Genomic DNA, 26,292 nt, shown 5'->3' with positions numbered 1-26,292 from the left:
TAAAACACTCCCTTCTGAAAACAAAGGGCTGCGAACTTTTTATTTTTCTTATCGAGGAACAAAAATACTCTCGCAATGGCTATTGAGTTTCCACAGGTACGAGGCAGAGGCTAGGCTAGCACACCCACTTCCACAGTATGACTTGTTTCCTATCCGTCTACTACCTGAGTGGCGTCAGAGTAGGTTCAGGCACCATGAGAACGTTTGACCAAACACGTACGCAGCACTGGCCGCGGCGGCGCCGGCCCGCGCTGGCCCCGGGTGAGGGAGAGACACCGGCGGACGGAGCGGGCGCCCGGCGGCGGGAGCTCGGCCGCGCACTCAGGGCCGCGCCCCGCGCGCCTCGCGCCGCCGCCGCAGCTCCTCGCGGTAGCAGTAGGAGCAGTAGTGCTCGGTCTCGGGGCGCCCGTAGAAGGCGCAGTTCTCGCGCTGGCAGCGCCGCTGAGCGGGGCCCGGGCCGCCGCGGCCGCCCTCACCGTTCGAGCGCGCGGCCGGCGCGTCGGCGTCGGCGAACTCCAGGCCGTCGCGCGCGGCGCCGAAGCCGTTGGTGTAGGTCTGCGACTTGGGCTCGGCCGCGCCCGCGGGCCCCGGCGCGCCGGGCAGGGCGCGCGCCAGCGACTCCACCGTGTTGACCGTGCGCAGGACGGCGGCGCGCGCCGGGCTGTAGCTCTGCGACGACAGCGAGCGGTTCTGCTGCGGGTACGTGGCGCACGGCCTCAGCGCGCCCACGGCCGGCGCGCACGCCTCGTCCCGCGCGCCCGCCGCCTGCACGTGGATGACGCTCTGGCGCCCCGGTGCCGGCGGGCTGCGGCCGGGGGCTGGTCCGTTGGCGCCCGCGCGCCGCCCGCCGCCGCCCGGGCCCGGGGAGGCCGCGCCGCCCCCCGCCGCCGCCGCCCGCGCCGCTCGCGCGCCCCCCGCGGGCCCCGGGCTCGGTCGCTCCTTGAACTTGAGCACCAGCTGCGTGGGCGGCCCTGTCGGCGGGCCAGGCGAGGCGCGCTCGGGGCCCGGCGCGCCCTCGGCCTCCGGCCTGCGCGGCGGCCGCTTGGCCGTGGCGGCGGCGGCGGCGGCGGCGGCGTCGCGGCGCCTCTGCTCCTGCTCGGCGCTGAAGCGCTCCTGCGCGCTGGTCAGGTAGTAGCCGATCATCTCCTCGTGGAACTGGTGCCGGTGGCTGGTGAGTAGCAGGCCGGCGAAGATGAACTTGCGCTCTCCCTGCATGGCGGCGCGCAGGATGTTGAGGCTCAGCTTTACGTCCGTGCTGTACTTCCAGGAGTCGCCCCGCGGCCCGCCGCCCTTCTCGGCCGGAGACGCTCCCGCCGCCTTGTCCGTGGGAGACGGCGTGGTCTTCTCCGACGGCGACGTGCTCGCCGACGCACCCGACTCCTCCTTGCTGCCTTTGCGCGATTTGGCCTTCTTCTCCTTGCCGCGTTCTGCTGTGTCACCGTTCTTGCCGTTGGTGGAGTTGGCGCGGCCCATCTTGCCGTGTACCAGGCCACCGAGGCCACCCATGTTTTTCTTCAGCTTGATGCCCAGCGTCTTGCTGAAGCTGCCCAGCTTGTTGACCACGGAGTCCGCGCGCGTCTTGTCCTTCTCCTTGCGCTGCTTCTCCTTGTGCTTGCCATTCTTGCCGTTATTGCTGTTTGAATTGCTGCACACCGAGTCATGGTCCGAGTCCAGCGAGTCGGTCAGGGACTGCACGTCTTCCTCCACTGAGGCCGTCGGTGACTCTGGCTGTGCCAGGGGCGCCTGTGGGGAGGGAGGGAGGAAAGTGGTTAGAGATGAGCTGTACCCACGTGGGGCCGACGAAGACAGACCGTACCCATGTGCTGCTGAGGCTGGGGACCTCGAGCCTCACTGTCCTAGTCCTGACTGCCGTTCTGGTGTCTAGGAGATTGGGATGGGCGGTACTCAAGGGAAAGTAACCCTGGTCTGCTGCAGGAATGAAAAGGTGGCCTGAAGGTGTTTGTGAAGGGCTTGGTAGGGACCTCTAATCTGTGTGTGCCATGTGGCCAGGGAGGCCTTGTTGCACTCACGCCCTTTCTCTCTGGTGGTCTAGAACCCGAGTGGAGGAGTGCCTGCAGAGTGCGGATAACCCACCTAGCTTTGGGCCCCAGAGCCTCAGCACATTTTAGAGAATTACGATGTCCAGACCCTGGTGCTCCACCCAGGTGAGGCTGCCTGCTTGACCAGACACAGGTCCCTTTACAGGTAGTGGCCTTCAGGTGAGGACACCTATTTACACAAAAGTGTTTCCTACAGGTATGTCTCACCTCACTACAGGCAGGGGATAGAAACCTTGCCCTCAGAACCTCATTCTTTGGATCTCGGAAGAAACACCCCCTTGATTCAACAGTGACAAATCACCTTCGGGATTCCTTTCTCTGTCTGGCAAAGCAGAGTGCTAAATTGAGAAGGATTCTGAAATAGGCTTGGGCTCAGCAGAAAAGACATTACCATTCCCAGAAAAGGCTTCCCGTGGGGGTGGGGAGATGCAGGACACAGGCCGGCATCTCTGTGAACCTGTGGATGAGACTCACTGATTGGGGTCAGCCAGTTAGGGGAGGACAAGGCCATATGGGAACATGGCCAGGACCAATATCTGGGGCAGGTGGAGAGTCAGAAAGGAGGTGGGGATTTACAGAGGAAAGGCAGCACCTATTGCTGCTTTGCGGAGGGCCTTCCTGGGTGAGGAGAATTCTGACTGAGCGTCACTGGGTGGTCCCTCATGCCAGCAGCTGGGTGCAGCAGGAACTGGTGCTCATACCTGTGCGGTCTTTCTTGCCCTCCAGGGTAGGAGCCTTGGAGAAGGCCCATTGCTCTCCCACTTTATTTTTGTCCCTCCCCTCTGAAGCAGATTCATGAGAGGGGTGACCTTCCTGAAACCAGGTCACCCAGAAGCAGGAGTGGGCAGAACTTGCCCTTACCACCTCCTGGTCTCATATTATGTCTTTCCCCTTCCTACGTGGAATTGGAAGGAATGAAAAGTCTTAAACCAGTTTGCCAGAGACACTGAAGGGTGGAAATTCGGGGACTGGGTCCCAGGAAGGGAGCTGTGCTTGGCGTGCTAATAGGTGCCTGGTTGGAGCCCAGAGAATGAGGAGCGCAGACTGCGGTGCCCTGGTTGCAAGGGCCCCTGCCAGGGCTGTCTCACCTCTGATGTGAGAGCCCCACCTCTGACGTGGAGGCCACCAAGACCTGGCAAGGGGCCCTGCTCATTGCAGGGCAGAGCTGTGCCCAGCCCGAGCACCTCCTGATTCTAGATCTAGAGCTGCCCCCACCACAAGCCATGTGGGTGCTGGAAAAGAACGTCCACAGTAAGACTGGCATGCTCCAGGCATTTGTGAGACAGTATGCAGACTCTGGCTATCACTGTGCCATCAGTAAAGTGGGGCATCGGTACCTGCCTCTGAAGCGCTATGAAGATGAAGGACGGGTAGAGACTGAAGGACGAAGCCTTCTCAGCCGTGCCAAGTGCATCTAGGTCCCTGCTTGCTTGTCTCACTTCACTCTTTAATATTCCTTATGAACCCCACTTCATGCCTAAGTAAACTGATGTCTGGAGAGGACCAGCTATCTGCAAGCAGTTTTTACAAATCCCTTTCCCTGGGAGTTCACTACTCAGACTGCAAAAACATCAATCAGTCAGAATCCTCTCAGTGTCTGCAAGCAGCGGCAGCACAGACCCTGCCCAGGGGCAGGCGGCCTGGTGGGCGGGTGGGCGGATGGGCCCATCTCCTCTCTGCCCTGCCAGCTCTACCCACCAGCCCCGCCTCCAGGAGGGGAGGAGGAGGGGCTCTGAGGATTCACTCTCCCTTGCCTGGCTTTTCCAAGGACCCACACATAGTTTATAATTAATTCCGCTCTGCAGCAGCACATCATGTTCTGATCTCAGCAGAGATAGCTTTGTGTTGTGACTTGCCTACAATTTGTTTTCTGAGTGGGCGTGTTTATTCCTCTACTTCTGCAGAAAATAAGGGGACAAAAATCCCTTAACCCCCCTAACCAGAGTATGCGCACGCATACACACATGCACCAGGGCCAAGCAGAGCTATTTCAAGCCACAGCCAGGGTGGCCCCAGCTGCATGGGGCTGGGAAGAGGAGGGGGGCCTCCCGGGCTGTGGGCGCAGCTGGGGCAGGCCAGCGTTTGGAAGTGTTTGAGACAGTGCACTCTGGCCAGGCCAGTGCTGAGTAGCCACTGCAGCCACCAGGTTAGGTCCAGGCACACGCCAGGCTCACCCGTGTCTCTGAGGGGATCCGGATCCATGTCACATTCATGTAGTTGTGCAGAAGGTTCAACTTGGCTTCTAGTGACAGGATGAAGCTGGAGAGAAAAGAACACTGAGTGAAACGGCCTGAGCTGGCCCACGCGCGCACCCTCCCTCCCGCCTGCTTGCCAGCTGTCCCAGGAGGAGCAGGGGCGGTCCAGCCCCTCCCTAGGAAGCCCAGGCTACAGCCCTCCCTGTAGGGCGCTGAGGGGGGAGGGGGCAGGTTATGGTCTTACTGGGCCAGCCGTGCGTTATCGTTGTCGTCTTTCCCCCACTCCCAGTCCTTCCCTGGGTCCACTGCAAAGTGCAGAGGCAGCAGCTTGTGCTCGGAGTCTGTCAAGGGGATCACGGCTGGAACAGAAGAGACACACGGTGCCAGGCAGCACACTGGCTGGCCTGGAGCCTGGGAGCTCCAGCAATCCCCAGGGAGGACAGGAAGGGAATTCCAAGGCCAAGTGTGTCAGTGATAAGTAAACCAAATGGAGATACACACAGAACAACTGTGCCAGCAGGAGCGTTATGACAACAGGTTTCAAAAACACTATTGATAGTTTTAAAACCTTTGTATTTACTGTGAATACTGGAGAGCGGTTGGAGGCTTTACCTGGGCTCTGGGCCTTTTTGGGTCTGTCTGATGGCAGTTACCCCAGTGGGCATTAGGAGGGGAAAAAGCTATTGCTGCATCTGTTATTTCCGAGGAAGGACCTAGGCAGGCTAGGCACACTGTGCATTGCCACCTTGTGTGTGGCCTGGGGCAGGTCCCTCCCTCTCATCCCCGAGAAAGGTGGAGTGTGCAGATCCAGTGAGAGAGGGCATCTCTGACCTCTGCTCGTTTGTGTTTCGTGCAACAGGTCTGTATCAATACCTGGCCCCTGCCCATAAGGAGCTCACCTTTGCTGGGGGCAGAAAGCAGGTTAATGAACACCCCATAGTGTCAGGTAGTGATTAGCCTTGGAAGGGTACACAGCAAGTAGAAGGCAGTGATGGGAAGCCTTTCTAAGACGTGGTCAGGGGAGTCTTTTGAGGTCACATGTGGATGGCCTCAACAGTGATGAGCGACTGGCTGGTCATTTCTCATCATGAAATGTCTTGAGTGAAACACACAGCTTGTGAGAAATCTTGGGCCACCCGAATGGCTGGGGCATAGCTTGTTTGGGATCTGCTGGGAGCTTCTGAGCTGCTGCAGGACCCAGTGAGAGGAGTTCCTAGTGACATGGCTGACTCCTAAGGGCATTGTGAGGGATGAGGAGCAGGAAGAAGTGGGGAGACAGCATCCCCAAGTCCACCCTCCGATCAAGCAGCAGCCTCCTCCACGGGGGTTTCCCTCAGCTCCCCTGCAGGCCCTCTCACAGGAGTCATACACCACTGCAGAGGAGCACAGCTCAGGGCCTCTGGCCAGCTGCTCTGCTCCTTGCTGGAGCCCATGATTCATGGCCAGGGTGCCATGACAAGAACATGAAGATAAATAAATACATGAAATCTAAGACATTAATAGTTGATATTCTAAAAAATTGGAAACGTTGACTCAATGCTTCCCTCTAGTGTTGCTAAAGAAAAAATGTGAGTGCACGTAACTGCCCCTCCCGCGTCCCTGCCTCCTGTGGAAGCGAAGGTAGCTGCAGCTTTGCCCACCAGCTCCCACCTCCGGGGCTTTCATGTCGTCTGGCTGGAGACTAGGAGTGCAGTGCTCAGGTTTAGGAGGTCAGGGGCAGCTCGGCCTGCCTCCCCAGCCTGCTGGCTTCCGCCCTGTCGTGGCCGCCCTTCCCAGGGCAGAGCTGCAGGGTAGATACACGCAGGGGGAGGGCTGCAGGGCTGGCTCAGAGACAAGCCTGTTTCCTAGTTCCATGAGTCACCACACACACACAGAGGGGGTTGGCCTGGTTTCCCCCCACCCATGGGGCAGGCGGCGGTAGAGGCTCTCTGCATCTGTGCTGTTTCCCAGACCTGCTAGAGCAGCACAGCTCTCTGGAGTTCCAGGCCCCCACACACAGGTGGGCCAAACCAGAGTGTCCAGGGAGAGGAATCAAGAACTACATTTTAGATAAGTATCCCCCGTGGTTCTTAAAATCAAGCAAATTTGGGAAACACTGCTCGGGAACAGTGGCCATCTGTCAGAAGCAGCTCCTGTGGGTGCAGCTGCAGCTTGTGCATTTTGGGTCTGGCTATCACCCTCTTCCCAGGGCAGAGTTGCTGTTGGAAAACACCTGCCCAGCCACAATGACACTTTCCAGGTGCCCCCATCCCCAGCATCTAGGAGGGAGCAGGTTCCTAGCTGCACCCGTGGGCTGTGAGCACAAGCGAGGGAGGACATGTGGAGTGATGTGGTTGGGGGCTCTCCCTGGCTCCCCTTCTCCAATCTGTGGCACCTGCGGCAGATGGTGGAGCTGCAAGATGGCAGGAGTGGGCTCTGGAATCCCCCCTTGGAGAAGTGCAGCCTGCCAATCAGGAACACCTGTTTTAGACTTTATTTGCATGGGAACCAAACTTCTATTATGTTAAGCCACTATGATTTTGGTTTCTTTGTTTCAGATAAGCCACCTTAACAAATATAGTTACACACCCCTGTTGCCCCCACCTCCATACTGTGGAGTCCTGGGAATTCCCACCCTCAACCCAGAACTGACTGCCTGGGCTGCCCCCAGTTGAGTGGCTAGAATATACTGAAAGTGTAGTGCCAGCCACCTAGAGAGGTCCTGGCAGGCTCTCAGCCTCGGGGTGTGTGTGTGTGTGTGTGTGTGTGTGTGTGTGTGTGTGTGTGTGTGTGTGTGTGTGTGTGTGTGTGTGTGTGTGTGTGTGTGTGTGTGTGTGTGTGTGTGTGTGTGTGTGTGTGTGTGTGTGTGTGTGTGTGTGTGTGTGTGTGTGTGTGTGTGTGTGTGTGTGTCCATAGCTTCTGATGTCTCTGTCTCACCATATGCGGCTCAGCCTCGGGGTGTGTGTGTGTGTGTGTGTGTGTGTGTGTGTGTGTGTGTGTGTGTGTGTGTGTGTGTGTGTCCATAGCTTCTGATGTCTCTGTCTCACCATATGCGTTGACATTTCCCTGTTGGAAGCCAGGCCTTACCCAGTGGAAGGTGTAGCCCATGTGGCAGGTGGCCCTCTGGTGGCAAATCTCAAGAATAGCAAATGCTTTCAAAATAGGCCTGGAAAGCTTTTTTTTTTTTGGTCTGTCTGTTTTTTTCCTCCTCCTCCTCCTCCTTTTTTTCTTTTCCTTTGAAAGGGCTCTCTCCTGTCTTTTAGCCTGGGAACATATAGGCACCATCTCAAACTAGCCTGGACATATTTTGGATACTTACTTTCCAAAAAAGAATGGAAATTTTTGGTTTCTGTTTGGGTTGTAAAAAGCAGAAAGAGCATTGTTCCACCATTACAAGTCAGGTAAACTACAAATTCACACATGAATTTAGTCTACCAGACAGCTAAAGTCAGAGGGGAACAAACTAACCCCAAATCTAAGAAAAGACAGGTGCCTCCATGGAGATACAGACATGTCCTTATGTGGGGATGACTCAGCTGGACCCCAGTAAGAATAATTCAGCTAAAATTGTTAAATTGGTAAAAGAAGTGAAATAATATAGAATCCTGGAAGGCGAAGATATAAAGGAAATTTACATGCATTTACCAGCTTCTCTCCATGGGACCTAACCTGGTGCTCACAAAAAATATTGGCAAGAATTCTGAAAAAGTGTTCTCCACAGATCTTTCTCTCCTATCTCTACTAAAGAGCAAAAAATTAAATTGCAGAGGGTGGGGCAATAAACACTGGGTGCACCAAAGTTAACATTCTCTGTTATTATGATTAAGGCTGTATCTTAGGCAGGCACAGTATCCCTGGATCTAGGGAGGGAAGTGACCTCCCCCAGCTGTCCTGACTAGAACTGATTCAAACCTGGACACTAAAGGCCTAGCAAAAGGAAAGGCATGCCTATTTCCAGGTATGAAAGCAATTTACCTCAGTGTTTACTGTCCTACTCAACATAAGTGATTAAAAAAAACAAAAAAACAAAACTAAGGCATAAGAAAAGAAGAAAAAAGCAACACAGGGTTAGGAGATGAAACATTTGACAGAACAAGACTCATATGACACAGGTGTTGAAATTATCAGACAGGAATTTTAAAGTAACTGATAAGACTAATAGAAAAGGTAGATACCATGCAGGATTTGATAATTTCAGCAGAGAGAAGAAATCTATAAGAAAGAATCAGATGGAAATGCTAGAAATGAGAAAACAATAATAGAGAAGAATGACTTTGAAGGGCTGATTAGTACACTTTACACGCCAAGAAAACAATCGGTGAACATCAAGATAGGTCAATAGAAATTACCCAAACTGAAACACAAAAGGAGAAAAGGGGGTTGAGAAGCAGAACAGAACATCCAAGAGCTATGGGGCAGTGCCAGACAGCCTAAATTCTGTGTGAATGGAATCCCAGAAGGAGAAGAGAGAGAAAACAAGATAGAAGAAATATTTAAAGAAATAATGGCTGAGAATTTTCCAAAATCAATAACAAATATCACCACAGATCTGATAAGCTAAGAGAACAGAACTCCACCACCAACAACAAAAATGTTTCTATACATTGCATTTTAAAGCTTCTGAAAAATGAAGACAAAGAGAAAATCTTGAAGACAGCCACAGAAAAAAGACATTATATACAGAGAAAATGATGAGAATTACAGCAGATGTTTCATTATAAAACAGGTAAGCCAGGTGATAATGCAGGGTCATCTTTAAAGTGCTGAAAGAATAAACTGCTAATCTAGAATTCTATTCCCAGCAAAAATATTTCTGAAACACAAAGGAGACATAAAGACTTTCTCAAACAAAAATGAACAAATTCATTGTCTGCAGAACTGCTCTACAGGAAATGGTAAAGGAAATTTCTCAGGTGCTAGGAATGTGCTACCAGTAGAAACTTGGATTTGGGCTGTCCGGTTAGCTCAGTTGGTTAGAGCATGATCTTGTAACACCAAGGTCAAGGGTTTGGTTCCCTGTAATGGCCAGCTGCCCATCCCCCACCACCCAAAAAAGAAACTTGGATTTATGCAATTAAGAGCAATAGAAGTGGAATAAATGAATGTAAAAATAAAATTCATTTTTTCTTCCTTTTAATTACTTTGAGAGATGAAAGACTGTCTAAAGCAGAGAGCTGCTATTATGGGTTTATAACAGCTGTCAAAGTAGTGTCTGATAAGAATGGCACAAAAGATGGGAGGGAGGGTTGGGGAACACTGTTGTAGTATCCTTACACGATGACACATGAAGTAGAATAATATCACTTGAAAATAGAATCTCATCAATTAAAGATGTTTATGGTAAATCCTAGAGAAACCACTAACAATTAAAAAATAGAGACATAATAATAAGTCAATAGTGGAGATATAATGGAATCATTAAAGAGCTCAATTAACCCAAATAAGACAATTAGAGAAGAGCCAGCAAGACAGTGGATTCTAATCCCTCTGTATTGTTCATAGCACTAAATGTAAATAGTCAAAACATACCAATTCAAAGATTAAATTGCCAGATTGGATAAAAAAGCAAAATCCAAGTACATACCATCTACAAGAATCCATTATAAATATAAAGACATAAGTAGGTTAAAAGATATTCACTAATAAAAAGAAAGTTAGAGGAGCCATATTAATAGCAGACAAAGTAGATTCCAGAACAAGGCTTGTTACCAAAGAAAAAGAACATCACAGAATATAAAGAGGCCAACCATCCAAGAAGACGTAACAACCCTATATGTGTGCACGCTCCTAACATGCTTCAAGGTACATGAAACAGATATTAACAAAACTGAAAGGAAGAACAGACAAATGTGTTGTGGTCAGAGATATCACTACTTCTCTCTCAGTGATTGACAGGACGAGCAGAAATCCGAGCTACACTACCAGAGAACTTGAGCTAATTGACATTTATTGAACCCTATAAGAGCAGAATACACATTCTTTTCAAGCATACCTGGAATATTCACCAACATAGAATGTATTCTTAGCCAATCTTAGCAAATGTAAAAGAATAGAAATTATAAAAAGCTTGTTCTCAGACTACAGCTGAACAAAGGTATAAACCAACAATACAAATTTAAAGAATCCCCAAATATTTGAGATTTAAACAACATGCTTCTAAATAATCCATGGGTCAGAGGAAGTCTCAAGGGAAATTTTAAAAATAGTTTAAACAGAATGTAAATGGAAATATAAGACATCAAAACTTGGGTCATGTAGCTACAGCAGTGCGTAGGAGAAAATTTATAGCATTAAATGCTTATGTTAGATAAGAAGAAAGGTCCAAAGTTAGTAATCTAAATTTCCACCTTAAGAAACTAGAAAAAGAATAGCAAATTATACTCAAATCAGGGAGAAAAGAAGGGAAATAATAACAATAAGAGCGAAATCAATGAAACTGAAAACAGAAAAATACTAGACAAGCCAATAAAAACAAAAGCAGATTCCTGGGAAAGACCAATAAAGAAGAATGAATTATCCAAATTGTTGCCCCCAAATTCATGTTTTAAGTAGTTAGGAAAAAATGGTAAACTAGGCTTTTTAATCATTTTAGGCTATTAATATCCCTGCCAGTCAATACATGTTTAATCATATTCTAAGAACACATTTTAAAAAATTGAACTTACCATGGTGAGATAACTATAGATTCACATGCAATTGTAAGAAATAATATGAGGGTACTTCAAAAAGTTCATGGAAAGATTCATAGTACCTTTCAATTCTGCTTTTCCATGAACTTTTTGAAGTACCTTTGCACAGAGCGGTCCTGTGTACATATCTCCCAGTTTCCCTTGGTGGTTACACCTTGCTAACAATAGTACAGTATCTCAACAGGATATTGACCTCGATATAGTCTACTGATTGTAACAGATTACACCAGTTTCACATGCACTCAACTGCGTGTGTGTGTGTGTGTGTGTGTGTGTGTGTGTGTGTGTGTGTTTGGTCCTATGCAATTGTACCACAAGTACAGATTTGTGTAATTACCTCAGTCAAGACAAGTTACATCACCAATAGGGTCCCTTTGTAAACACACCACTCCCTGTCCCTAATCCCTGGCAACCACTAATCTGTTCTCACCTCTCCATAATTTTGTCATTTCAATAATGCTACATAACTGGAACCACACTGTATGTAATCTTCTGGGATTGGCTTTATTCACTCAGTGTAATTTCCTTGAGACCAGTTCAATTTATCATGTGTATCATGTATGTTCTTTTCACTGCTGAGCACTTGTCCACATCCCATGGCGTGGATGTACCACAGTTCATTTAACCATTCACCCAGGAAGGACATCTGGGTTGTTTCTAGTTTTTGGCTATTACAAATAAAGCGCCTATAAATATTCATATACAGTTTTGCATGAATGTAAGTTGTCCTGATATGGAATTTGGTTCCTAAAAGGTGGCACTGTGGAGAGAGGAGGGACACAGAATGGGAATTCCACTTTCTGGGCTGGGAAGTCCGTGCTCTCGAGAGGCAGGCCTCAAACACTCAGGTGAACATTCACCCGTGGTCACCCTGCCTAGCAGGCTGCAGTGCTAGGAAACAGGAGCCAGGCAGGCCGCTGTATGTGTGGGCTAACCGCCTGTGGCTTTCTATCCTTGAGTTACAGGAAGAGGAGCTCAGGCAGAAGGAAACAGAGGATGTGGGGGGAGATGTGGCCTCCGCCTTCTATCCCCCATTATAAATAATGGGCACATGTCAAATGAGGGGTAAGGCCCTGGAGGTAGCCTGAGTCCAGCCCCCAAGAATGGAGCTGGGCAGGGCAGCAAGGCCATAGGTGGTAGATAAAAATTTTCTGGCTGAAAGTTTATATGCAGACATGATCTTTAGCTTGGTTGTTAGTCTACGGAATAAGATTCCTATAGACTGAATGTTTGTGTCACCTAAAATTCATACGTTGAGGCCTAATCCCTATTGAGGGTAAGAGGAAGTGGGACCTTTGGCAAGTGGTTAGGTCACGAGGGTGGAGCCCTCATGATTGGGATTAGTGCCTTTATGATAAGAGACATGAGAGCTCTTCCTCTCGCTCTCAACCTCATGAGGTCACAGCAAGAAGCCACCACCTATGAACCAGGAAAGAGGCCCCCACAGACACCGCATCTGCCTGCACCTTGATCTGGAATTCCCAGCTTCCAGAACTGTGAGAAATAAGTTTTTGTTGTTTATAAGCCAGCCGGTCATGGTATTCTGTTATAGCTGCCCAAACTAAGACAAAAGTGGAAAAAATACTGATGGACTTAAGGGAACTGTACTGTTAAAGAAGCTCTCAGGCTAAGGGAGCGTGCAGCTCCTAAAACAATCCATGGGCTCCAGAACTCATGCCAGAAGTGGGTGGTGACACTGTCAGCCCCCGGAGTGTGTTTTCACTGCATGAGTCAGGTGTGTCCTCGTGGGACAAGGCATCCAGGGGTCTTCTCTGAGAGTAGTCACTCTGGCCGGCCAGGATGTTTGCACCCATCTCCAGGGCAGGGAGTCCAGTAGGCAGGACAGGTGGCCTGTGCTTTTGCTCCCCTTTCCTCAAGGGGGGTTTTTGTGGAAAGCATGCTTTTGCTCCAGCATCATGCATCAGTGGCAGGTAGGCCCACAGAAGCCTGGTACAGCCCAAGGGAGAGACCCACAGATCATGCAGAGATCAGGGCTGGGGCCAATTCAAGAACAGTGTGGCGGTTGCTGGTGGGCTCCTGGTAGCACTCTTCCCATGGGCATGGGCACCTTGGGGAGGCCTGGTGGAGGAGCCAGATGTCTGTGCCTGCTGTGTAGCTCAGGAAGGGATGGGCCAGGCTCGTGGCAGAGGCTGACAATCTGGGCACACGTCTGCTTTCTCCTCTCTCTAGGCCCTCGGGTACTAGTGAAAGACCCTCTGCTAGTTCTGTCCACAGAGCTGACCACAGTTGGCATCCCTTTGAAACTGTGCCTCAGGGCTCCTGCGCTGGTGGTCCTTAGGGTAGGGCAGGGACCAGTGGGCAGATGTCTGAGGGGTAAACACGCCCTTTGTGCATTGAATCAGCAGGACTCAGCTCTCTGGACCCATGCCCCTCTGCAAGCCAACGACAGGTCCATAACCAGTAAGTCCCGCCCACAGATACTGATCACATGCCTTGTGGACCTCTGTGAGGTCCATGGGTCAAGAATCAACAATATCAAAAATGACAGGAGGACCCAAAGAGAACAAAAATGGAGAAAAAAGGTGAATCTCTATCTGCTGGAGCTGGGATACTGTCTTCTCTCCTGTCTGTGGATATCAGAGTTCAAGGCCCTTCCACTTTTGGGCTCCAGGACTTACACCAAGGACACCACCAGCTTCCCTGGTTTTGAGGCCTTCAGTCTTGGACTGGGCCACTCTACCAGCATCCAGTGTGCAGACGGCCTATTGTGAGACTTTTCTTCACAATCACATGAGCTTATTCCCCTAATAAATCCCCCTCATATAATTATAACATATCCTACTGATTCTGTCTCTCTGGAGAACCCTGACTAATACAGATTTTGGTACTGGGAGTGGTTCTAGAGAAACAGAATCGTAAAGATGAATTTCTTCAGTTTTCTGGGCTTCAGGTGCTAACAGCTCAACTTATAATACAGAGAGCACTGACAGTCCATGGCGTGACCTGTTCAAAGAGAATAAATCCATGTGATACTCCTGATTCACCACTTGTAAAAGGCAAGGGATGCAGTGACTGCAACTGTATGCATAATACCTTAAGTATTTGTGGAAATCCAAGGACTATAATGACATTGTCTGGCGAGTTGCTGGACAAAGTGAGGGAAGAAAACGAAGAGTCAGGGATGTGAATTCTTGGCTCAAGTGCCATGTAGATGACCTAAAAATTTCTAAGTGTGCTCTGGGCCAGAATCTTCTCTCCAGTACCCTCAGTGCTGAAATTGCCAAAAATCAAACACAAGCTCTCACCATAAGACTGGCTGAACTACAGCAGCTGTTGAGTTATCAGCCTGGCAGTGTATCTACTGCTAAAGTGGGGGCATTGGTTTGGAAAGAATGGGATCCTGCAAGTTGGGATGGGGATCTGTGGGAAGACCCTGATGAGGCTGGGGACATGGAACCCCTAAACTGCATTGAGTCTCATTTGCCAGAAATGAACTCCCTACCCCCACCCTCAGAGATATGGCTTTTCCATCTCTGTTTGAGGGGCTTAACTCTGCATTGCCTAAGGACACAGTAATGGCTTCCCCTGAGGCAGTCACTGAGCAAGACAATGCTGGTTCTCCTCAGGACCCACCCCGCCACCCATCTTTGATTCTAGACCTATAACTAGACTCAAGGTGCGGGCCTCTAAAGGTGAGGTACAAAGCGTGACCCATGAGGTGGTGTGTTACATTCCAAAAGAACTAAATGAGTTTTCTATTTCACGCAAGCAGAAACTGGGAGAATGTGTATGGGAATGGATATTAAGGTTTTGGGATAATGGTGGAAGGAACATAACATTGTACCAGGCTGAATTTATTGATATGGATCCACTAAGCAGAGATTCTGCGTTTATGTTGCAGCTCAGGAACTTAAGAAAGGTGCTAACAGTTTGGCTGGTTGGTTGAAATATGGATTGAAAGATTGCCCACTGAGAGTGAGTTAGAGATGCCTGATCTCCCTTGGTTAAGTCTAGATGAAGGAATTCAAAGGCTTAGGGAGATTGGAATGCTAGAGTCGATTATCATGTGAAACCTACTCACCCACACCGGGAGGCTTCAGAAAACATGCTTTTTACCGATACTTTGAGAAATAGATTTGTGAGGGGAGCCCTAGAATCCCCGAAGAGCCCTGTTATTGCTCTTCTTGGTATACCAGACATTACAGTGGGAACCGTAGTCAGGTAGTTGTAACACTTAAATGCAATGGAACTAATTGGATCCCGGGGTGGCAGGAACAAGTGGCGGCACTCAACCCACAAAGGCAAGGTGGGCACAGTTACCATAATGGACAGCAGAGGCAAAGCGACAATCAGAATAATCTGACTCTTGTAGATCTATGGTGTTGGTTAGTTAATCTTGGTGTTCTTAGAAGTCAAATAGATAGGAAGCCTGCTCAATTCTTACTTGATCTGTATAAACAGAAAACTTCTGGGTCAAATGGACAAAAGTCTAACTTGAATCATGAAAACAGAGAGCCATGGCCCTTCCATCAATTCCCAGACTTGAGCCAGTTTACAGACCTAGAACTCCTTGAATGAAGGGGTGGCTGGATCCCCTTGAGGAAGGACCCTGGTACACTACCAACAATTTATACCATTAATTCTTCTCCCATCCTTCCCCAAGGGGACCTGCGGCCTTTTACCAGAGTAACTGCATTGGGGAAAGGGAAATAATCAGACCTTTTGGGGACTATTAGACACTTGATTTCAATTGACATTGATTCCAAGAGACCCGAAATGTCACAGTGGCCCTCCAGTTAGAACAGGGGCTTATGGAGGTCAGTTGATTAATGGAGTCTTAGCCCAGGTCAGATGCATTGTGAGTCCAGTGGGTCCCTGAACCCATACTGTCGTTATTTCCCCAGTTCCAGAATGCATATTTGGAATAGACACCCTCAGCAGCTGGCAGAATCCCCACATTGGCTCCCTGACCTGTAGAATGAGGACTATTATAGTGTAAAAGGCCAAGTGGAAGACATCAGAGCTGTCTCTACCTGGGAAAATAGTAAATCAAAAGCAATACTACATCCCTGGAGAGACTGCAGAGATTAGCGCTACTATCAAGGGCTTGAAAGAGGCAGAAGTGGGGATTCCCACCACATCCCCATTCAGCTCTCCTATTTGGCCTGTGAAGAAGACAGATGGATCCTAGAGAATGACAGTGGATTATCTAAGTTTAACCAAGTGGTGACTTCAGTTGCAGCTGCTGTACCAGATGTGGTTTCACTGCTTGAGCAAATTAACACATCCCCTGTACCTGATGTGCAGCTACTGATCTGTAAAATGCCTTTTTCTCCATCCCTTTCCAGAAGCAGTTGGCTTTCAGCTGGCAAAGCCAGCCATACACCTTCAATGTCCTGCCTCAGGGGTATAAAGACTCTCCAGCCCTATGTCACAATTTAGTTCACAGGGATCTTGATCACTTTTCCCTTCCAGAGGACATTACATGGCCCATTACATTGATGACATTATGCTGATTGGACCTACAGAGCATGAAGCAGCAACTATTCTAGACTCATTGGTAAGACATTTGCATGTCAGAGGATGGGAAATAAGTCTGACTAAAATTCAGGGGCCTAATATGTGGATTTAAATTTCTAGTTAAATTTCCAGCTGTGGGACATGTCTACATATCCCTTCTAAGGTGGAAGGATAAGTTGTTGCATCTGGCCCTTTCTACAACCAAGAAAGAGGCACAGTGCTTAGTGGGACCATTTGGGTTCTGGAGGCAACACACTCCTCATTTGGGTGTGTTACTCCAGCCCATCTACTGAGTGACCCAAAAGGCTACTAGTTTTGAGTGGGGCCCAGAAGAGAAGAAGACTCTGCAACAGGTCCAGTTGCTGTGCAAGCTGCTCTGCTCCTTGGGCCACATGCTCCAGCAGACCCAATGGTGCTTGAAGTGTCAGATAGGGATGCTGTTTGGAACCTTTGGCAGCCCCCTATAGGTGAATCACAGAGCAGACCATTAGGATTTTGGAGGAAGGCCCTGCCATCATCCATAGATAACTACTCTCCTTTTGAGAAACCGTTCTTGATCTGCTACTGGGCTTTAGCAGAAACTGTAAGTTTGACTATGGGCCATCAAGTTACCATGCGACCTGAGCCCCCCATCATGAACTGGGTGTTATCTGACCCAGCAAGCCGTAAGGTTGGGCGTGCACAGAAGCACTCCATCATCAAATGGAAGTGGTATATACGTGATTGGGCCCAAGCCGGTCCTGAAGGCACAAGTAAGTTACATGAAGAAGTGGCCCAAATGCCCATGGTTCCTACTTCTGCTACACTGCTTTCTTTCCCCAGCCTGCACCTGTGGCCTCATGGGGAGTTCCCTATGATCAGCTGACAGAGGAAGAGAAGACTAGGGCCTAGTTTACAGAAGGGTCTGCATGATATGCAGGCACAACCTGAGAGTGGACAGCTTGGCAGTACAGCCCCTTTCATGGGGCGTCCCTGAAGGACAGTGGTGAGGGGAAATCTTCTCCATGGGCAGAACTTCGGGCAGTGCACTTGGTTGTGCACTTTGCTTGGAAGGAGAAATGGCCAGATGTGTGATTATATGCTGATTCATGCACTGTAGACAATGGTTTGGCCAGCTGGTCAGGGACACGGAAGGAACATGATTGGAAAATCAGTGGGAAAGAAATTTGGGGAAGATGTCTGTGGACAGACCTCTCTGAATGGGCAAAGGATGTGGAGATTTTTGTTTCCCATATGAATGCCCGTCAAAGGATGACTTCAACAGAGCAGGACTTAAATAATCAGGTGGACAGGATGACCTGTTCTGTGGATACCAGTCAGCCTCTTTCTCCAGCCACCCCTGTCATCACCCAGTGGACTCATGAGCAAAGTGGCCATGGTGGCAGGAATGGAGGTTACACGTGCGCTCAGCAACTGGACTTTCACTCACCAAGGCTGACCTGGCTACTGCAACCACTGAATGCCCAATCTGCCAGCAACAGAGACCAACACTAAGCCCCCAATATGGCACCATTCCCCAGGGTGATCAGCCAGCCACCTGGTGGCAGATTGATTATATTGGACCATTTCCATCATGGAAGGGGCAGCATTGTGTCCTTACTGGAATAGACACTTACTCTGGATATGGATTTGCCTTCCTGGCATAAAATGCTTTTGCTAAAACTACCATCCGTGGACTCACAGAATGCCCTATTCACCATCATGGCATTCCACACAGCATTGCTTCTGACCAAGGAACTCACTTCACAGCCAAAGAAGCGCAGCAATGGGCTCATGCTCATGGAATTCACTGGTCTTACCATGCTCCTCATCATCCTGAAGCAGCTGGTCTGATAGGATGGTGGAATGGCCTTTTGAAGTCGCAGTTACAGTGTCAGCTAGGTGACAGTGTCTTGCAAGCCGGGGGCAAAGTTCTCCAGAAGGCTGTATATGCTCTAAGTCAACACCCAGTATATGGTACTGTTTCTCACATTGCTAGAGTTCACGGGTCCAGGAATCAAGGGGTAGAAACAGAAGTGGCACCACTCACCATTCACCCTAAGGATCCATTAGCAAATTTTTTGCTTCCTGTCCCTGCGACTTTATGCTCTGCCAGAGGTCTAGAGTTCTTGGTTCCAGAGGGAGGAATGCTTCCATCAGGAGACACAACAATGATCCCCCTGAACTGGAAGTTAAAGCTGCCACCTGGCCACTTTGGGCTCCTCATGCCTCTGAATCCACAGACTAAGAAAGGAGTTATGGTTTTGGCTGGCGTGACTGACACAGATTACCAAGGGGAAGTTGGACTACTACTTCACAAAGGAGATAAGGAAGATTGTATCTGGAATATGGGAGATCCCTTAGGGTGTCTCTTAGTACTACCATGCCCTGTGATTAAGGTCAATGGAAAATTATAACAACCAAGTCTAGGCAAGACTACAGATGGCCCAGACTCTTCAGGGATGAAGGTCTGGGTCACTCCACCAGGTAAAGAACTATAACCAGTTGAGGTGCTGGCTGAAGGCAAAGGTAATACAGAATGGGTAGTAGAAGAGGTTAGTTATAAATACCAGCTTTGACCCCGTGACCAGTTACAGAAATGAAGATTGTAATTGTCCTCCCTGTTGTGTTAAAAATATGTCTCTATGTGTACATACTGTACACATATTAAGCAATTTTCTTTGGTTTTGTTTCTCTTATACTTTATTGTGTGTCATGAGGCTTATTGACTTTATATCAGCCTTTAAATATTGTTAACTTTACATCATAGTATTTGCATTTAAGTCATGGGATATTGGGAGAAGGGTAAATCTCATCTAAGGACTTTACCTCCTCTTCTGAGAAAGGGATTAATGTGTTTTCAGTTGTACTCAGGATAGTTGCATCATGTTAGGCAAAACTATTATATTACTGCCCCATTTGAAGATTAAGTATATTTAGGGAGATAGTATGGACACCAAGTTGACAAGGTGTGGACTTGTGAAGGTTAATTCTAGCTGTCAACTTGAGTAGAAAAGGAGTGTTAAGAAACCTTGTAAAGCTATCTTTTTAGGTATGTCCATGAGGGTGTTCCCAGAGGAGATTAGCATGAGAGCCTGAGTGGACTGGGTGGGAAAGATCCTCCCTCAATATGGGAAGAAACCATCCAATCTGTTGGAGGCCCAATAACAACAAAAAATAGAGAAAAAAGGTGAATTTCTCTCACTCTCTGCTGGAGCTGGGATATATTCTTTTCTCCTGTCTGTACCTCACAGCTCCAGACTCTTCAGCTTTTGGGTTCCAGGACTTACAACAAGGACACCATCAGCTTCCCTCGTTTTGAGGCTTTCAGACTACTGGATGCTACTGGCATCCACTTTACAGACGGCCTGTCATGGGACTTCTCTTCACAATCACATGAGCTAATTCCCTAATAAATCCCCCTCGTATAATTATAACATATCCTACTGATTCTATCTCTGGAGAACTCTGACTAATACATCATGTGAACTCTAGGTGTAGGCTATTCCACATGAACTTAGGTCTGGGAATGTTCCCATTGTGAGAACTTCTACATTGACTAAGGAATGAGAAATACTGAAGACTTTCCTTCCTGCATTCCTTTTAGTTTTATACAGTGTAAAAATCTGTGTGTTCTACAAGTGTTGCTCTATGAGTAAAATTTTTTTAATGTTTATTTTATTAAATAGCTATTCTAGCATAAATTACCTTGTGTTCTCCAAAAAGCTTCCTGCTTCTGCTAGATTTTTCTGCCTTATTTCTTGTTTTATACTGGATTTCATTGTTCATTTCCAGTGGATGTGTAGTAGTTTCTGGATTGTTAGCTAGTACCCCACAGATAGAATTTAATCAGTGAAGTCCACTGTTTATGTCTGATTCCCTTTGCCTTTAATCTTGCATATTTCACTCACTTCCAAAGTTCCTTATGTCAGCACCCATTTTCTCACCATCTGCAGTGAGTTTGCTTTGTATATGTGTAATAGTTAGATTCCTTTGTCACATTCTGCATTTAATTCTGGGATACTCTGACCTTTTCAGTGATTTGTTTCAATGTGCATAAATACAGATTTATTCTTTGTGCTGTAAAATTCTGTGGGTTTTGACAAATGCGTGGAGGCAAGTATAAACCACCAAAGCCTGATACAGAATTCTTCCACTATCAACCTGCCACCACATGTTCCAATTGCAACACTTTTTTTTTATCATCAGTTTTGTTTTGTCTCTCCCAGGATGCCATATTAACAGTATGATACAGTATGTATGATACAGTATGCAGTCTTTCAGACAGGCTTCTTAAAGCTAAGCAATATGCATTTAAGATTTTTCATGTTTTTGCATGTTTTAATAGCTTATTTCTTCTTCTTTTTTTTTTGAGATTAGAATTACATTAAATAGATGAACCACAGTTGGGTTATTCACACACCTACTAAAGGTATGTATTGGTATTTCATTCTTGGTATTTCTTTTCCCTAGTGAAAAATAATGGTGAACATTTTTACATGCTTATTTGCCTTCTTCGGTGAGGTAACTGTTTGTATTTTCACTCTTTTTTTTTTGTGTGTGTGACCGGTAAGGGGATCGTAACCCTTGGCTTGGTGTCGTCCGCACCACGCTCAGCCAGTGAGCGCACTGGCCATTCCTATATAGGATCCGAACCCGTGGCGGGAGCACCAATGCACTCCCAGTGCTGCACTCTCTCGAGTGAGCCACAGGGTCGGCCCTTCACTCTTTTTTAAAAAATTGAGGTGTTTGTTTTTTATTGTTGAGTTTTATGCATTCTTTATGTATTTTATATACAATTCCTTTTCCAGTATTTTCTTCCAGTCTGTGTCTTGGCTTCACATTATGTCAAGAGTTTCTTTGCAGAATATAAAATTTAGTTATAATAAAGTTATCACACACACACACACACACACACACACACAAGAAAAGATGACAGCCGTGGGTGCAGGGGTCTGAGCTAAAAGTCTGGATGTCCCCTGCTCCCTCCTCTTCCTCTTACTCTGTAGCAAGGGGCCTTTGCAGACTAGGGCCTACTCCTCAGGGGCCACGCTCTGGAGCTCCCAGGCAGGGCAGCAACAGAACACGCCCAGTGAGGCTGGCTGAGCAGCAGGGCAGGCAAAGCTACACTTCTTACCCTATCCTGAACCCAGCTTTTGGGGGCACTGGCAAACTTAGAAAGTGGTTGAAGAGAAGGAAGGCCAATTGCAAGGACAATGAGGTCATTCATATTTTTAAGGCACTTTCTGGTTCCTAAGCCTTTTTAAACTCATCTGATTCTCATCAAAATGTCCTGTAATTGGCATTGATACATATTTCTGCCATTATTGTATTCAGGTAGGTACACAGATGGGCTAATTTGGTTGGGGTATAATAAAGAAGTGATCTTGAGTAAAAATCACTTTATTTTAGATCACTATATTAAGAAAATTATAAAACTCCTTTCAATGGAATATTTAATAACCTTCATAACAGGTTAAGATAAATTTCTACTTAAAAAGAGATTGGTTCTCTTAAATTAATCCCATAAGAAAAAGCATGGTTGTTGTCAAGTATATTGGAAATAAAATGTTACATTCTATTTGGCCTGAAAGATATTGAAACATAGGTTAGTGTTTGATTTAACTATGAGTTATGCATCAAATACAGATTAAAAACTGCTCTCATGTCCTGCTAGGTAGAATTATTGCGTTTGGTTCTGTAAGATACCCAGCCAGCTCATTTTTATAAACTTGCTCTGTTGTTTCTAAGTGGCAAGAGACAACGTTTCAAGCTGCTCTGCAAAAACTTTTTTCTGCACATAACACATTTTGTGTGCTGTTGAGTGTCCGTCTCCTTGCTGTGGTCACCTGTAAGCCCTGTCCCTGCAGGCTGGAGGGCTGGGTGGCTTTTGTTCACGTCAGCATCTCCCCCTCATCTCTAGCCAGTGTACTCTTTGAGGGCTGCTTGCACACTGCTCTTGGGGTTCACTGATCTGGACCCCCAAGGAGAGGCACCAGGGACAGGGTCAGGGCTTCCTGACCTCTGTGTGGCCCCTGGATATGCCCCAGAGGTTCACAGGCTGTTTACATTCAGGAGGGTAAAACTATTTAAATAATTACCTTACATATTGATTTAAAAAAAATAGAAATATTAATACCTTTCATGAAGCAAATCACTCCCTACCCCCACCTTCTCCAAAGCCGAAGCTTCCTGCTGTTTTATTCTGAAAAAACTCTGACTTGGTCTGCCACTTCCTGAACCTCAGGACCCAGGGCCCAGGGTGTCATGGGGGCAAAGGACTAATATCCTCCCCTGGAGAAAGTAGGGGAACATCACTTGCGGAAGCTACCGAGAAAGTACCTGTGAGTTTTATTTAAAAAGTCCTAAAATGAATCAGCAAAGCCTTGTCCACTCTGCTTGCCTATGGCAGACCAGTTCCCCTAGCTCCCCACCTTTCACCTGCAGCCATTACCTCTCCACACATGCATGCCTGGCCTGGGGGACACAGGAGGGTTCCTGAACAATGCGATGGCCAGTGGTGGCATTAGCAGTGGCCCAGTTCTGGTAGGACATGCTCTAGGAGGGGAGCAGGCTATTTCAACATGGGGGAATGCACTCAGATGAGAAGGTTAAAGAATGCTTCAGGTATTTTGAAGCCACTAGGAGCTTGGACACATACAGATGGGACATGAGGGCCAAGCGAAAGAGGGGGGCGGTGGTGGGAAGAAGAGCGCCTCATCACACAGCCGAGAACGCGGTTTTATACCACATCGTGGGCCCGAAAACACCGTTCCTCAGACACAAAGATGAGATGTACCTACTGGCCTCTGTCATGGGGTGCCTGGACAAGGTGCCCTTTGTGTAGGAAGGGCACCATGGCCGCTGTGTGGCAGTGCGGGCCAGGCTGTCCTGGGCTCGATGCTCCTGAGTCTCCATCTCCCACCTCCTGCCAGGCTCTGCAACTTTGCTGAATGGACAGCTCGCTCCAGCGGCCGGAGCCTTGAGCCCACCTATGGGCAGGAGTCAGTCTCTAATCTTGTGCTTCAGAGGATGCCGGGTCCCATCTTGGAAACTGCAGCGTTACTGTGGTTTTCATATTCCTGTCCTTGCTGTGATGCACTGTGACTTTTGGGCACAGCCTGGGGGTCTGTCCTCTCGTCTCAGTGTCCCTTGAGGCATTAAGGGAGGGCTGCAGGCATGAAGGACCCAGGGGGCATGTGGGTGTGTGACTAGGAGCCACAGCCACCTGTTCCATCCCTCCTCCCAGGGGCCCAGGCTGGGGACAACTGCCCTGAGTTTGGGGCATCTGGCACCAGAGCTCGCAATGGCCACATGAGGTGTCTCTGCTGGAGCCCAGGTTGACTGGTAAGGCTCTGCTGGGTCCCATTCTTGAGGCCGGATTGCCCTGGGGAGTCCTGCCCCAGGAATGGGGGAAGCCAATCCCAGGCAGTCACCATGCCAGGTGTGGTCACTTCTGTCACGCATTTAACTGTCACAGTCACAAGTGCCTGGAATCGTGCCTGTCACACAAGCACATTCTAGGTAAATGTTTGTTAAAGGGACGTTCCTGCTGTTCACTTTACAGAGGGGAACACGTGGCTCAGGTGATTGCTCAGGTCCCTGCAGGGTACACACGGGAGAGCTGGAGTCCACCTGCAGCCTGTCCTGCTGATGGGCCAGCTGCTCATCCCCTGGACCCTGGGACCCACAGAAGGCTTTTGTGGCCCTTGGCCACATAATCATTGGTTCTGAGTTTTGCTCTGCTGGACCAGCTGGAGGGATGAGGATTAACCATGTTCTGAACATCTGCTGGGGGCTTGGAGCTACTAAAACTTGCAGAATATCACTTTCTAACAAAATTCACCATCAAGTGTAACAGGTCCCAGGATCAGCATCCGGCAGCTGAGGGGCCAGGCATCACATTCATTTAGTAAGCTACTAAAATCTGAACGCAGCAGCCATTGGTGAAGACGGTTGTGAGGACGAATGGAGCCAGTCATCTCTGGATTAGATAACCTTAGCCCAGTTCTGCATTTTGAATGGACTCTTGGGCTCATATGTATGAAATGCCCTCCCCTTCCCTCTCCACTTGGCGATGTCTTCTCATCCTTGGCCTCCCAGTGCCCAGGTCAGCTCCTTGGTGGCCCTGCACAGCCTGTGGGGCCAGCATGGTGAGCCCATCAGAAACACTGAAACAGCTACTTGCAGGAAACTCAGCAGTAGTGATTTGAAAGAAAAAATCAACCTTTTGATTCAGAAGCTTACTCTAGAGCTGCGGTGGGCAAGCTTTCCTGAAAAGTGCTAGTTAGTAAATATTTTAGGTTTTGCAGGCCACACTGTCTCTGGCTGCTACTTAGCTCTGCTAATGTAGTGCAGAAGCTGCCATGGACAGTAGCACATCAATGCAAGAATGTGACTGCGTTTCAATAACACACAACTTACAAAAGTAGGTGGTGGGCCATGCTTTGCTAATCCCTGCTCTAGAGGGACTTTAAAAAAAGGAAAAATTTACATCTAAGACTAATTACATCTGCAGAACATCTGTATACACGTCAGAGGGAACAACAGTAGTGATTTAAGGGTGGCGCGATTATTCACTCGTTTAGTGTTTCAATTGAAACTCCGTCTTTACTTCAGCACTGCTATTTTCAGTGAAAACCTGCACACACGCACACACCGCTGCTGAGCGTGCACAGCTGTGCCTCTCATGTCTGCCGTCCAGGCTCCCCCGAGCCCACTGCCCACTGCCGCCTAGCCCTGCCCACCCCAGTGTGCGTCGCCTCTCAGGAGTGGGTACCTTGTTCTCGTTGCTGGTCTCTCTGCTCCATGGACACGAGGGCAGAGAAGTGCGCTTGATCGTAGGCTAGGACCAGAGGTGAGCAGTGGCATCTATTGGGAGGGACCTCCAAGGGCAGGTAAATCCCTCCAAACGGGATGGGCGCGAATGCTGCGGACACAGACAAGGGGGGAAGTGAGGGGTGGGAGGGCCTGAGCAGGCGGGGAGGAGCTGAGGGCAGGAGCCGAGGGCGGGGAGGGTGGATGCAGATAGTGCTGAGGGACAGACAGAGCTGGGGGTTCTGGGATGATCTGCCCTGATGCCTGCTGCCCTGAGACCTGCGGCGGTGATCAAGAGCTGTGTGGTCAGGGCGGCAGAGTCATCCAAGATGGGCAGAAAAACCACGTTTTTCTGGGTGCATTTCTTCCTCTCCTAGTGCTCATTAAAGCGTTTGTATGCAAGACTATATCTGCACTTCTTGAGAGCGTGTTTGTTCTCTATTTTGAGAAACTCTTCTATTGAATCCAAAGGAACCAACCAGAGAGCTCTAGGACCAAGCTGTAAGTCAGATGGAAAAGGAGAGACAGGATTGGATCCTTTAGCGATGGGGACACAATTTTGTTCGTTTCCTTACTTACAAAAAAGAGGGAAGAAAAGCCTAAACCTCCCACTGAAACAGAATAACTTCTGGAAGTATCTGCCCTAAAGCAGCATCTGCTTTTTCGTCATAAAGAATCTTGCCTTTAGTCCTCAGAGTCAGTTGACCACTGTACTCTTTTGAGCAGAATGCAGGGACCATCAACTTCAGTGACATCTTTGATGAGCTCTTAGCATTCCTTCCCCACATGCACTTCATTTAAATTGGGCAGTGTGGTTCTGCTCACAGCAGAATCCTACTGAGAGGTGAGGGACGGAGGCCCACCTGCAGGAGGGCTGTAGGCAGAATGGAAAGAGGTGTGGACCCACCCCAAAGAGATCTGATGGTGCTAGGCCCTGGGCTTGCATGGCAGGGTCTCAGTGTGAGTCCTGGTACTGTGCTCCAGAGCTGTGGACCTCAGCAGGCCTGAGTTGCTGGGCCTCACAGGGTGGGAGGTGGCGTCAGGCTCCCTGCCCACATAGCAGTAGTGAGCACATCAGACTTTCTCTAGCAG

General features: G+C 48.6%; 1 protein-coding gene across 2 annotated transcripts in view; it reads right to left on the bottom strand.

Annotated features, from left to right (window-relative positions):
* Positions 1-321: 321 nt before the first annotated feature.
* Positions 322-26,292, bottom strand: part of OTUD7A (OTU deubiquitinase 7A) — a 153,744-nt gene continuing 127,773 nt past the window's right edge. For both annotated transcript variants that reach the window (XM_063091893.1, XM_063091895.1), the window contains exons 8-11: positions 25,163-25,312; positions 4,500-4,614; positions 4,235-4,319; positions 322-1,743 (exon numbers count right to left, since the gene is read on the bottom strand). In XM_063091893.1, coding sequence (XP_062947963.1) covers positions 322-1,743; positions 4,235-4,319; positions 4,500-4,614; positions 25,163-25,312 — 1,772 coding nt within the window. The remainder of the gene's footprint in view (positions 1,744-4,234; positions 4,320-4,499; positions 4,615-25,162; positions 25,313-26,292) is intronic.

This window comes from Cynocephalus volans, chromosome 3 (assembly GCF_027409185.1).
Source record: "Cynocephalus volans isolate mCynVol1 chromosome 3, mCynVol1.pri, whole genome shotgun sequence".
Classification (NCBI taxonomy): domain Eukaryota; kingdom Metazoa; phylum Chordata; class Mammalia; order Dermoptera; family Cynocephalidae; genus Cynocephalus; species Cynocephalus volans.
This window is presented reverse-complemented; position numbering and strand designations above follow the sequence as displayed.